The sequence below is a fragment of the Amblyomma americanum genome, chromosome 1 (assembly GCF_052857255.1).
Source record: "Amblyomma americanum isolate KBUSLIRL-KWMA chromosome 1, ASM5285725v1, whole genome shotgun sequence".
Classification (NCBI taxonomy): Eukaryota; Metazoa; Arthropoda; class Arachnida; order Ixodida; family Ixodidae; genus Amblyomma; species Amblyomma americanum.
Window position 1 is genome coordinate 253359803 of NC_135497.1, and position 12598 is coordinate 253372400.

The 12598-nt window shown below is 50.1% G+C and overlaps 1 protein-coding gene across 7 annotated transcripts in view; it reads right to left on the reverse strand.

Moving 5' to 3' along the window:
- raw (NDT-like domain-containing protein raw) overlaps positions 1 to 12598 on the reverse strand; it is a 255641-nt gene that overhangs the window by 81448 nt on the left and 161595 nt on the right. Inside the window, exon 1 of one of the 7 annotated variants that reach the window (XM_077648983.1) lies at positions 2850 to 2897. The exons of the other annotated variants lie outside the window; for them this stretch is intronic. Coding sequence (XP_077505109.1) covers positions 2850 to 2882 — 33 coding nt within the window. The 5' untranslated portion in view covers positions 2883 to 2897. Of the gene's footprint in view, positions 1 to 2849; positions 2898 to 12598 lie in introns of those variants that run through there. 7 annotated transcript variants of the gene reach the window in all.

Consider the following 12598-nt stretch of genomic DNA (forward strand, 5'->3'; position numbering starts at 1 on the left):
AGAAGGAATTTGGTGTATCTCTTTATTCTTGGAGGGGGAGAGAGCTACTGTGACTGACTGAGTTGAACGGCGGGGCAGACAGTTGAGTGGAGCAGCCCCTTTTGGATTTCGGGGTTATCGACTAGTTACGTGTCAGGCCAGCGCACCTCCTGCCGCTGACTGCAGAGACGCCACTGAGAAAACAAATCGGTGCAGCACTCACGAGGGATGCGAGCGAGGAATTCTTCGATATCAACAGGGCGCGATTTCTCGACGTATCATACGAATAACTTCGCCACCAGAGCAAGCGAAGCCAGCGATTTTACGACACTGCAATGCTACCCAAGCCTAAAAAGCTTTTTTTACGTGCAGCCCACAGTTGTCCTCATCTGCGTCACCTGAGCGGCTATTGAGCATGCCCAACGACACATTCTTCAAAGCGGGGCAAAATGTTCGACGCCCACTGTGAAGCCGAGCTCTTGAGGAGTGCGATGGATTAAGAAATCTGAAATGCTTGGAAGAATTGTGGCCAGTGCAGTTTTTTTTGTGCACGAAAATTAAAAAATAATTTCGAACTAATTGCGTTACTTTTTTGAAGTAACTGTACTGCACTGTGATTACTTTTCGTGAGCAATAATTGGAAATGTAATTCAATTACCTTTCAAAAGTAATTTTGTTATGTATGGTATCACAGTAACACAAGAACCGCTGAAGAACGTCGGTGCGCATCTGGAGTTCATTCATGCGATGGGAAACTAACGTCACTCCACGGGACCGCCGATATACGGAATCGCCTCCTTTGGCTTTTGCAGCCCAGCGCCTCAGACCACTTGGACACGGCACCGACAAGCTTTTCAAGTCGCGTGCCTCCATCAACACACGCGAGTTTTAACGCTCAAATAAATTCCCAACTTATGTGATGACTGATCGCTTGGTACGGTAGCGAAAACTAAGCGTTGGAGCAGAAAAAAAGGATGCCACGGAAAGCTGGACACTTATGATTAGGAACATAATAATGAAGCCCAAGATTGTGTTGGAGTGCCGTCCAGTCTCGATAACTTTTACATCGCGCCTCCAATCTTGAGCGTCCGCAAATGTGCGCCAGATACATGCGCGCAAGGCTCTGCGCAGCGCGCACAATATCTGGACGAACGCTTCGCAAACGGATGCAACTCGTTTGTTTTCCTCAGCGCTCATTTTCGGGTCCTCCCTCGTTGCCTCGGCCGCGGGGAGAGCGGTGGCCGCCGCCGCCGGATGCGGCCCCTCGCAAGGTCGACCTCCGAGGTCGGCCACGCGAACTGCGTCTCCTCGGTCACTGGTGTCGAGTTCGCTGTGTGTGTGCGTGCGAGCCACACGTCCCCGGCCATTCCGCGGACGCCCCGCCGTAAGAGCACGCACGCCACGCGTGAGGGCGCGTCATCTCGGAGCTTTGACGCGCCGGACAGCGGCTCTAGCCGGAGCTTTCGCGTGACGCCGACTGGACACCTTTGGAAAAAAAAAAAAACGCTGCCTGGGCTGCCCCACATTGCTGGCTGGACTGCTGTGTGCACGCATGGAGAGCGCAGAGCAAACTGCAGCGCAAGCGTCGCACACGTGTCCAAAAAAGCTCCCGTTCTAGTTCCTCTAATGTCGCCATAACCATAACACGGCTTACGCCACGGTGGTATGGTATGGTATGGTATGGTATGGTATGGTATGGTATGGTATGGGGAGTTTTACGTCTGAAACTGCACATGGGCTATAAAGGAATGCCGTAGCAGAGGGCTCGGGATTAATTTAGATCACCTGAGGTTCTTTAACGTGCATTAACATCGCACAGCACGCGGGCGCTCTGAGCAGCTCGTAAATGAGACAGTCGAAAAGCCCTATAAGGAGCAGAACATTGCCAGTCACTCCGAATGAGGCTTCTTAATTCACAAGCTTCTTTGCGCGAAGTGACCAATCAAACCTTGAGCAGCGTATTGAGGTTTTTGGACCATCGGTCCACGCGCGCCCATTACGTCGGACATCACAGGTAGCGCGGGAGGTCACTGCAGACTGGCGGCTTTCACAAGCGTCCTTTTTAGAGTTTCTTTTGTTAAAATTTCCATTTCGCCTCAATAGCATGAATATTGTAAATAGGGAGCTGCAGAGCCCTTTAATTTTCCGAACGTCGATAAGATCCGCAAGGGGTGCCCACACTAAGAATGGACCCACGTGAACTGCGACCGTATGCCACCACAGCATCAGGCCTCAAAGGCTCTCGCTAAGCTGGGAATCGCCCAGTCAAGCGCGGAGTATCTTGTTTGACGCTGTACAGCCGACGGCCTTGAACGGTCAGGAAACAACGCCTTCGTGGGCTTCTATGCGGCAGAACGCTGCGTGCGAGCGAAAGGTACGCAGTTGAGTGCGTCTCCTTCCGTGGGGAATCCTTTTCGAGGCGGCTGCAGTCGCGACTGTACTCCCCGATTGGTAGTCTTCCATATGTTCTTTAGGCCTTGCGCAGCTAATTTAAAGTTTAAATGATCAAATAGTTCACGTCAGACGCAGTACACGCAGTAAGGAGTTCCCCGCGTGTATTCTAATTGATAACCCTAAAGAAAAAAAAAGAAATTGAAACGCAGTGTGTTATCGCAGCCATTGCGAAAAGTCACAGATAAGGCTTGGTATAGCGGCTGCTATAGCAAGCCTTGCTATGGAAGCCTCAAAATGCACCTTGAAAGATTCCTTGGGGTGAAAGACTTCACTACGACGTTTTTAGTTCATTTTTTTTTAGAGGTACTTGGGACGCAATGTCGAAAAAAGGCGACAGGGCGGTCAGCAGTCACACTTTTCGTCCTTGATGGCCAATAAACACTAGTAAACGTAAGAGTGTAACAAATGGAGCTCACCCTCAGCAAGCGGAGCAACTTGAATGCAGGCATGACCGGCGCGCCGCGGAATCTGTTCGGTGGAGACTTCGAGTCCCGTTCTGATCTGAGATGCGCCATTGCGCGGTTTTGACTCCAGCTTCTCTTCCTTTCGCCCTCCTCTCTCTCCTCCTTTTCCCCCAGAGCGTCGAACAAATAAAAATGCGATTTCGTCACTGTGGAAGGGAAGGCTACCGACACGCCTTCGGGCAATTGGTTGCAGGTCCACCAATCACGAGACTCTGCCGGCAGCGGCAGCTCACAGCGGACGGCGGGTTACCACCGGGCATGCAACACGAGGCGGCTGCCGGCCAACAGCGGCAGAAGCCGAACCAACACATGCACGACGAGCAGCACGCAGCTGCACGCCACTCACGTAATGCGGAAACAGTGCAACGATTCTTTTTTTTTTTTCCCTACCAGGGCAGCAGAGTGGCTTCCAAGAGAGGCAGAACGTATAACAGGGGCTATAAAGAATCAAGCGAAGAGATGGGATTACGAAATTTGCTGGAATGAAATGATCACAAATTGAAGGTTCGACCATACTGCTGCCGAGCAGATTTGTTTACACACAGATTTCTTTTTTTCCCCGTATCATTAGCGACTGTAACGTGTTACCAGAAGATGTGGTTTGCCCCCCACTTTAATGCCCGAGTGCCGCTGCAGGTATTCAAAGAATAAAGAATAGGATGACCACAGCTGGGGCGGGGCAGGCCTAATCGGAGTTCAGTGGGAGGGGCCTCGCTTCTGCACTGGGCTGACGATGTAAACGATAAAGATGATCCCGTGTAACACGGACCGACTGGCAGACCTCGTCGATGCGCGACCCCGCTTGAGCCAGCGACGATGGGCAAAGAGAATCGATCTAGAATAGGATTTGGACAAACACTATCTCCGTCCAGGGGGCTGAAACTGAATCCCCGCGATAAATGTTTTTGGCATATGTGCCAAACCCGAACCGAAACTCTGCGGACGTCTCTTGCGTAATAGGAGTCGCAATTTAGTCGCGACAGAAGATTAAAAAAAAAAAAAGAGGACGGTCTGGCACGTGGGGTTTAACGTCCCGAGGCTGCACAGAGACGGCGTAGTGGGATTCATTTCGACCACTTGGGGTTCCTTGACGTGCACTGACATCGCACAGTTGTGTACTCCATCGAACTGCGGTCGCCGCGGCCGGGATTCGACCCCGCGACTTTGGATCAGCAGCCACCAAGCCACCGCGGCGGGTTTAAAAAATAAGAGATAAAACGGCGGTAGGGAATGCTTCATTTTGCTTCTTTGTCTGTTCACGTGTAAAAATATCGCTATTATCGATAACACTTCTTGCCTTTTGTCGCGTTCATTTCTTTCCTATAATCTGCAGAAAAAAAGCGTACGCCAGCTGCAAAACGCCCCTATTCTGCTCTTTGATTCCCCCCCCCCCCCCCCCTGCCCCCCCCCCCCTTTTTTTTTACTGCTAAAGTCGCGACCCATTATTTCATGCGTACCTCTCAAGTTGACTCTTTCTTGCAGTCTACACACCGAAATGAATAAAAATAAATGACCTAATTTCAAAAATTCCGGAAATGCAAGTGATAGGGAGGAGGCTTCGGGTGAAACTGTTCACACAGAGTGTACTGTGTGACGAAGAAAAGAGAAACGTGGTGTAAAACTGTCCGTGCGTTGCCCCCTCGCTCGCTTACCGTTCGCACGTTGGTGGATTACAAACTCTCGTTATCATAATCCGATAAGAGCCACAAAAAGAAATAGCAAAAATAAGGCATCGGCGATGCTGAAGAACGGCAGCCCGCCTTTGCTAATTGCTCCCCCTTTGGTAACAAGGGTGGCAGGGCAGAACGATTTTCAAGACCTATCCACACCCGCGCCTTTCGCCCCATGGACAAATACGTAACACCAAAAAATGTATGCCATGGTAACGGCAGTATGATGCGAAGTTTAGCGACAGCTTGGGGCGTCAAGAGGCGTCACGGTTGTCCAGCAGCAAGGTCTGTTATCGCCGACATTCCCATCACATCTGAGATAAGGAATGCTACGCAGCCGATTTATTCCGGAGTATCGACCTCGCCCCCTACGCATCGTACCGTGCAGCTAAAGTCAATTCAGCACTCTCCAACACCAACCGCGGCGGTTTTCGGCACTTGTCATCCCCCCCCCCCTCTCTCTCTCTCTCTCCACACATACCACGCCCGTCTCTCTCCGCTCCCGTCTTCACGCTTCTCGACACCGGCTAGAACGCGGAGAAGGCCCGAGCACCACTTCCACTCCCAGGTGTCTTGGCCACTAGTGTGAAGTGGTGTTAACGGTGACGTCGAATGGGAAGGGTCCAGCTGGCGCGAGCCTGCTCGTGTCCCGCCGTGATAAACGGAAAGGAGTAAATAGGGAGTAAGCCGTCTTCTAGCGCACTCCCTTACAAAATACTCCCTTACTGCCTTTCTGCTCCCTTCTGTTCAGAGTGTGCGCGCACCCAACGGTCACGGCGGGACACGAGCACGCTCGCGCCAGCTGGACCCTTCCCTTTTTACTCCCATATTGGCGTATTAATGTTTAGAGTGCACGCCACCCTTCGTGCGTGCCTCCTTTCGCAGCTGCGCGAGATGCGAACGTCGCTGCCATCGAGCTGAAGAAAATTCTGAAAGAGGAAATGTATTTTGTCTTTCAGGGTTCGTTTGCGCCCAATGAGGAAGTTTTTAATATCTCCTACGTCTAAGCAATGCTTTGGAGTGAGCTGGCAACATCAGCGACGATAGACAGTCGCGGCAGTTTTTTTTCTTGCGTTATTTTCTCTGCCGCCGAGAGCCATAGTTTAGGATTATCGCGACTCACATCAAGGGGGTAATGCAGGGAAACGAAAACGGTCCACACATGAAGAAAGAAAGAAAGAAAGAAAGAAAGAAAGAAAGAAAGAAAGAAAGAAAGAAAGAAAGAAAGAAAGAAAGAAAGAAAGAAAGAAAGAAAGAAAGAAAGAAAGAAAGAAAGAAAGAAATGGTCATGGCGTCACTTTTTGTTAAGCCGGAAGAGAGCACAGTACTATATTGGGTCCGGGCAAATCGTACTCACCGTTGTACATCACCTCTCTTATTCTGTGCGCTAGCACTTATAGTGGCCATTACCCCGATTTAGCCGTTTTTTTTTGTTTGCCTGAAGCGTGCTTTGTAGTAGGCTGCCCAACAGGGTTGTGGGCAACCTGCCCAGGTGTGTGTGCGTGCATTGTGCGTAATTTTCAATAATAGGCTTTTTGGGGCAGAAATATGGCTTTTGCGGCACAGTATTACCAGTGTTGGCGGACACCGGAAAGCCGATGAATTGTCTTAAGTAGTAAGCTGGTTAACTAATTTCTGATAATGAACTTTTAACTATCACAGCTGGGCAACTGGTTGAAATTAGATATTTGTAGCCGGTCGTTAGTAATAGCCATATCAGTTTTTATAATTTCGAAATGCGATTATCTTCACCGCTGTGGCTCGACAAAATTGGGCTACATCGTGCCAGAACACATGCGTTTTCGAAAAGCATGCAGGCAAAGCAAACTTTCCGGTGCATGTAACTAGTCAAAAAAGCCAAATTTTTTCGAGCCACAGCGCCAAGGGTAATCGCGTTTTTTAAATTCTATAAACTGATATGGCTATTACTAATGACCGCCTACAAATCTCTAATTGCAGCTAGGCGCCTAACTCTAATAGTTAAAAAGTGATGGTTTATGGTTTATCTGGGTTTAACGTCCTAAAGCGATTCAGGCTATGAGGGACGCCGTAGTGAAGGGCTCCGGAAATTTCGACCACCTGGGCTTCTTTAACGTGCATTGACATCGCACAGTATACGGGCCTCTAGAGTTCCGCCTCCATCGAAATTCGACCGGCGCGGCCGGGATTGAACCCGCGTCTTTCGGGTCAGCAGTCGAGCGCCATAACCACTGAGCCACCGCGGTGGCTTAGACTAGTAATGCTTTCGCATTAAAATTATGGGAGCACTTAAGCAACTTTTATGATGCGTAAATGCGAGAGCAAGTGTAACTGGCTCACTGGGTGAGTGGACACTTCAATCACGCTGTAAGTAGGCGGAGGCGTCCACTTACGATTTAAGACAGTTATGCGGTTTTCCTTTTCTCAAAACCAGCAGAAAGTTTAAACTCCTATGATACTGAGGAAAGGAAAGGCGCATAGCTGGATTCCTGGGTCAGTGGACACCTCAATAGCGTTGAGGTACGTGGCGGTGGGTACGCCGGCGGCTTAGTGCTCCAGGGTCCGTATTCCGAGTTTGTGTCATAATAAAAAGCGTCATAATCTGCCGCAGCGGATACACCTTATTCGTCTAAACGCCAAAAGCGGATGTGGTGGCTAAGATGCAGCGAAAAGGGCCGAAAAAATCGAACGGTGACGTCAAACACATAGCGCACGCAGCAGATGCTCAAGGACAGCCAACATGGCAGCGCGCTCTGAAGTGGAGCCTCTCGCTTCGAAGTGAACTCGTCGGTGTTACTGCGTTTTTCGGCACGTGAACTGGCTATAAACTGACTGGGTACGGCACTTGCGCTTCGTCTTTTCTTACCTGCAAGAAATTGGATGGACGATATATTTGGCCTGTTTTTTATTTCGTTGGACGATTCGGCAGCTCCTAGGCCTAACATGCACCGGTTTGTTGCAGAAATTGTTCCCTTCATTCAAACCGGATGGCGCCACTGTCACCGGAGTTATCTCGTCTGAGTATGTTGAATGATGTAACATAAACCGTTATGTCCCGCAAAATGTTTGCGATTACTGCGCACAGGCATGTGTTTCTTATTCTTGAACTCTTTATTATGCGTTGCAGCGTCCTGCGTAATGCCGTGTAATGTCGCGTGTAATGTCGCAGTCCTGCGTAATGTCGTGCGTAATGCCTTGGCAGCGTGAAACCGCTCATGTGCACGGATGGTCAGTCGCCAGCGACGCGCTGCTACACCACCGCGTTTGACATGCCTGAGGTGGTTTTTCGGTGTTTCTGATGGTTTTCTATAACCACGGTGGTGTGGCTCTGCATTGAGCTTGCGAGTTAGCTTGCAGGTTAGTTTTCAGGTCTCAGTGTGGGCATGTGTGCGCTCCGTATTATGGCGAACCTATGAAAACTTCGTCTGCGAAGTCTCCCAGTGCAAATATCAAGAGAAACACAGCAATGAGATTTTTTTAGCTCATCCCTTTTATTTATTTTCTGCAGAAAAATTAGAAACCTAACAGCGGCATCTCGCAGTTCTTGCAGTGCCTGCACAAAAGGAATGGCAAACGTAAATTACCGTCTGCACAACGATGTTGCAGACGGCAAGTCTTCACGGAGTCTTGGTTCAGCACGGCACGGAACGCGCATTGTACAGCGAGCGAGTGCATGCTACAAATTATTCTCTCCGTTCCTTTTTCCTCAAGATAAATGTAAAGCGCTGTGTTGTGCGAACAAGCTTGCTGCCTTTTATTTACCATCGGCAATCGACGGCTGTAGGGGCTGCCTTCTGTCACTGTAAAGTCATGCGTAGTTGCGTACAATAATTTCTTCTTTTAGTACACCTCCGGCATTTATGGTGCAGAAAAGAGTGTCTGAACTATTTTTTATATTTGTTGAAGTCCAATGGGTAAATAAAACAGCTTTGATATTATCCGTTTACAGTGGAATCCCATGCGGAACTAAAGTTGTGGCTGAATATTTCTTCTGTCGCATTCCATTTCTCGGCAAAGAGCAATAGTGCCGCTGGACGTTTCACTGCGGCAACCGCAACGCAGTGACATCCTGCCGCCGCTCACAGTCGCAACCGAACCGACATCCGCTTCCAGTGTTTCGACCAATCAGGTGTGGCCGCTGCGGCAGATTATGACGCTTTTTATTATGACGCAAATTCAGAATACGGCCCCAGGAGGGGCGATGACGTCATTTGCGTGCCGTGTTTTGTCCATGAGTTTCTGATGACTGTGTGGTTTTCGCACAATGAGACAAGTAATTCTCTCGGATTAGAAAAAGAGTTTACCACTTATTTCGATATGAAGAGATGACGGGCGGCGTTTCGAAACGCGACAGCAATAAACAACTTGAACTATGCCGGATGGATGCATGCAGTTTCGAAGGTAAAATTTTACCTGCACGTTGGAATTTTTGCTCATGTGTAGTTGCTCAGCACTGCGTTAGATTTCAGGAATATTTTAGGGGCATGTCACAACCAGATGATGGCTCAGAAGGAAAGGCACAAAATGGTTCCTCAGAACGGGGAATTATTTTGAATCTGTGTATACGACTTAGGGTTGTTCTTTTTGACGATTTTCGGGTGATCAGAGAGTAGATTTCAATTGTTTTAAAGAAAGAAAAAAAAGGGAAACAAGAGGAAGTGCTTGTCACTTCAATGATGTCAATATCTCGAACCAGTTCTTCTATAGTGAGCATAGAAACTTTGACTAACACCAACAGTGAGCCGCAGAGAACTCTGGAAATACGAAGTTTTTTTTTCTTTTTGGGTGCCGTGCTACCCGCTTGTATACGTAAGCAGTAAAGCCACGTTAATTATACCATCATTAATGCGGAAAGCCGGATAATTCGGACTATCGCCGGTGTACCGCTGAACGCTCATGTAAGTCTATGGCGTCGCAAACTCGTTTATTCGGACGCCCATGGGACTGGCTCCGGTGAGTACGGATGCGATCCTGAAGTGGCGCCGTGTTGAGGTATAACCTGCTCGAGAAATGATCGTCCAAGTATTCGTCCTCAGGCTTGATCTCCCTGTTTAATTGTTGCCGTTGGCCCTCTGACGTCCGCACAACGGCAAGTACGTTGACGATCGGCAGGGTCCCGTCGACAAGCTGAGAGCGCTGAGAGTCTGGCCGCGTAGTTTCGTTTTCGGAGCCTCGCCTCCTGCCCGCGGCGACGGCGGCTGTCGGCCGCGCATATCTACCAGCCTGCCGAGCATAGCTGCAACTGTCCTGTCGCCGATATATACGCGTTTGGCCGCTACGGTGCCAATGCACGCTTGCCTCGCTTCTGTCCGCGTGGTAAATCGCGCCGGAAATCCGTGCTCGTCACGTGCTGTTCGCTGTTTGTGTTCTGAAGACTCCTCACATGCGGCGCCACATGTGAAGAAGGTCCAGCTCTACCGCGTCGCTCACTGAAAGAAGCTTAAAGCGTTTGATGAAAAAAAAAATCGCCGCCGTCATTTAGTTTTCTTTAATAATAATTGGTTTTGGGGGGAAAGGAAATGGCGCAGTATCTGTCTCATGTATCGTTGGACACCTGAACCGCGCCGTAAGGGGAGGGTAAAGGAGGGAGTGAAAGAAGAAAGGAAGAGAGGTGCCGTAGTGGAGGGCTCCGGAATAACTTCGACCACCTGGGGATCTGTAACGTGCACTGACATCGCACAGCACATGGGCGCCTTAGCGTTTTTCCTCCATAAAAACGCAGCCGCCGCGGTCGGGTTCGAACCCGGGATCTCCGGATCAGTAGCCGAGCGCCCTAACCACTGAGCCACCGCGGCGGGGCTTTGAAAAGAGATTACCGCTGCTGAGGTTTACACCGAATAAATTTTACTCACGCGAACGGTTTTTGCAGTTCTGAGTGGGCATTCGATAATTCGACATTTGGATAATTTGTGGGGTTGAATTGGGGAGATAAGTACGTTCTCCCCACTCAATCGCGGCTGACACGGTTCAAAGCCGCCCGGACCCCACCCCGTGATCGCGTACGCTACCGAGCGCTCGCCGACCACGGCGGGCCTTGCTCTGGGGGAACAAAGGAACGACACATTGGCTGACACAAACAGGCATTTATTGCTACAGAAACAATAACGCCAGCTAGCAACAAGGTACGCTAATGAATCAAGGACGTCCGACTCACCAGCAAGGTTCCGAGCGAATGTTCGCCCGCGCTAGGGCAAGGGATATAAACTCCGCAGGCCGGACGGGACGAGTACGGGAGCCTGTCTCCCCGTCGCTTATTCGCCCCGCCGGCGAAGAGCGGAGACCCGAGCGACGCGTCCGCCCAGGGTGATTATCCCGGCCCAAGAGACCCCATCTCCCGCGGGCGGGCTTCAGCAGTCTCCCGCGCAGCGACGCTGGCGCCCTCTTTTGCCAGTTAATGTAACTGGCAAGGGAACGCGCTCATCCTCGGGGTGACTGCTGCTGCACGGTGCCTCGCGGGAAAGCAAACTCAGGGGGCTGCAGGGCAGGTCCCCACAAATTCGAAGGAGGAAAAACGCTAATGCGCCCGTGTGCTGTGCGATGTCAGTGCATGTTAAAGATCCCCAGGTGGTCGAAATTATTCCGGAGCCCTCCACTACGGCACCTATTCTTCCTTTCTTCTTTCACTCCCTCCTTTATCCCTTCCCTTACGGCGCGGTTCAGGTGTCCAAAGATATATGAGACAGATACTGCGCCATTTCCTTTCCGCAATAAACCAATTATAATTATATATAATTCGGAAGTTTTTTCCGCTCCCTTGAAATCAGAGTTAACGAACATTTCCTCTGATTTTGTACCAATAGCCTCCATATATATGACTAAGTACTGTACACTTAAGTTTCTTTCACCCGTTCTCTCCTTCTGTACGTCCTTTCTTAGTGTCTGTTTTGCGCCTACTCCCCCCCCCCTCCCCCACCTCTCTTTCCTGCAGAGTTCCCAACATCCGGTTCGGCAGTTACCGCCTGGTCCCCAGTCAAACTCGTTAATCATTCTTCATAAGGGGCCGGGCCCCAGCAACATCATCCATTACCGCTGCGATCGACCGGCATATATCTTCTTTTCCTATTGCTTGGAATAAACATACCTACTCTGTTGCTTGCGGCAAGGTGCTCATTGAGGATGGTGGCATCAGGAGGAATGCCCGCCGAAGCGCGCAGAGCTGCTGCCGCAGGGGCGTACTCGTCAGACCTTTACCATGCACCAACGTGTGAGCGTAAGAGCACATACACTTCTCCGGAGTTTGCTGCAGGCAGCCAATCAATGTTCTACAACCATCTGCGTAAGAATTCTGCTTAGTGCACGATAGTATTAACCGAATCTTTTGCGACTGCTGCCCGGTTGCAAGAAAGCATAATAGTGCAAGAAAACAATATGGTTTTGGACCACTTCACCGTGAGCGGCCCTTATTCGACGAATGAAGGCGAACTGGTCGGCAGTATTACGCCAGCTATAAATGTCATCGTGAGGCTTAGCGCTAACGCAAGCGTAGGTGCTTCACGTGATGTTCTTTCCACTGACAAAAGCGCGCTGACGCCGTTACGTAGCAACCGTGACGGACCCGGAGGGGCGGGCAATGGCCGATTTTAACGCGAAAGCGTTAAGAAGCTCGTGTCGCAGAGAAGCCGGTGTCGGCGTTGTTGGAGTCGCAAGCGTTGTAACCCGACAACTTACAAATAAAAAAAATATTGAGCAAAATACGGAGAATCGAACCCAGGCCATTCAGATTGCGAGGCGAGCACGCGTAGAGCACGCTACGAAGGATTTTTTTTTCTTTATTGCATGGAAGAACTTCTGTAGAAAGGAGGAAACTTCAATCAGACTAGTTCGCGTCTCAAGTTACCGGGCTGCTTAATATGAGCCCCCCATAGCCCTAACTCACCACTGCATCCCCATCAAAACATCAAAATTCAGGGAGGCACACACAAGCATCTAGGCACGGCAGCCAGCATGGAGGTTCGTCGCGAGCAGCATATACACTCCTCACCAACGCACACTGTTCCCGAAACACAGATTTGGACGATCTTGGTGGCTCGGCATGTCTGTCCATCATACGGC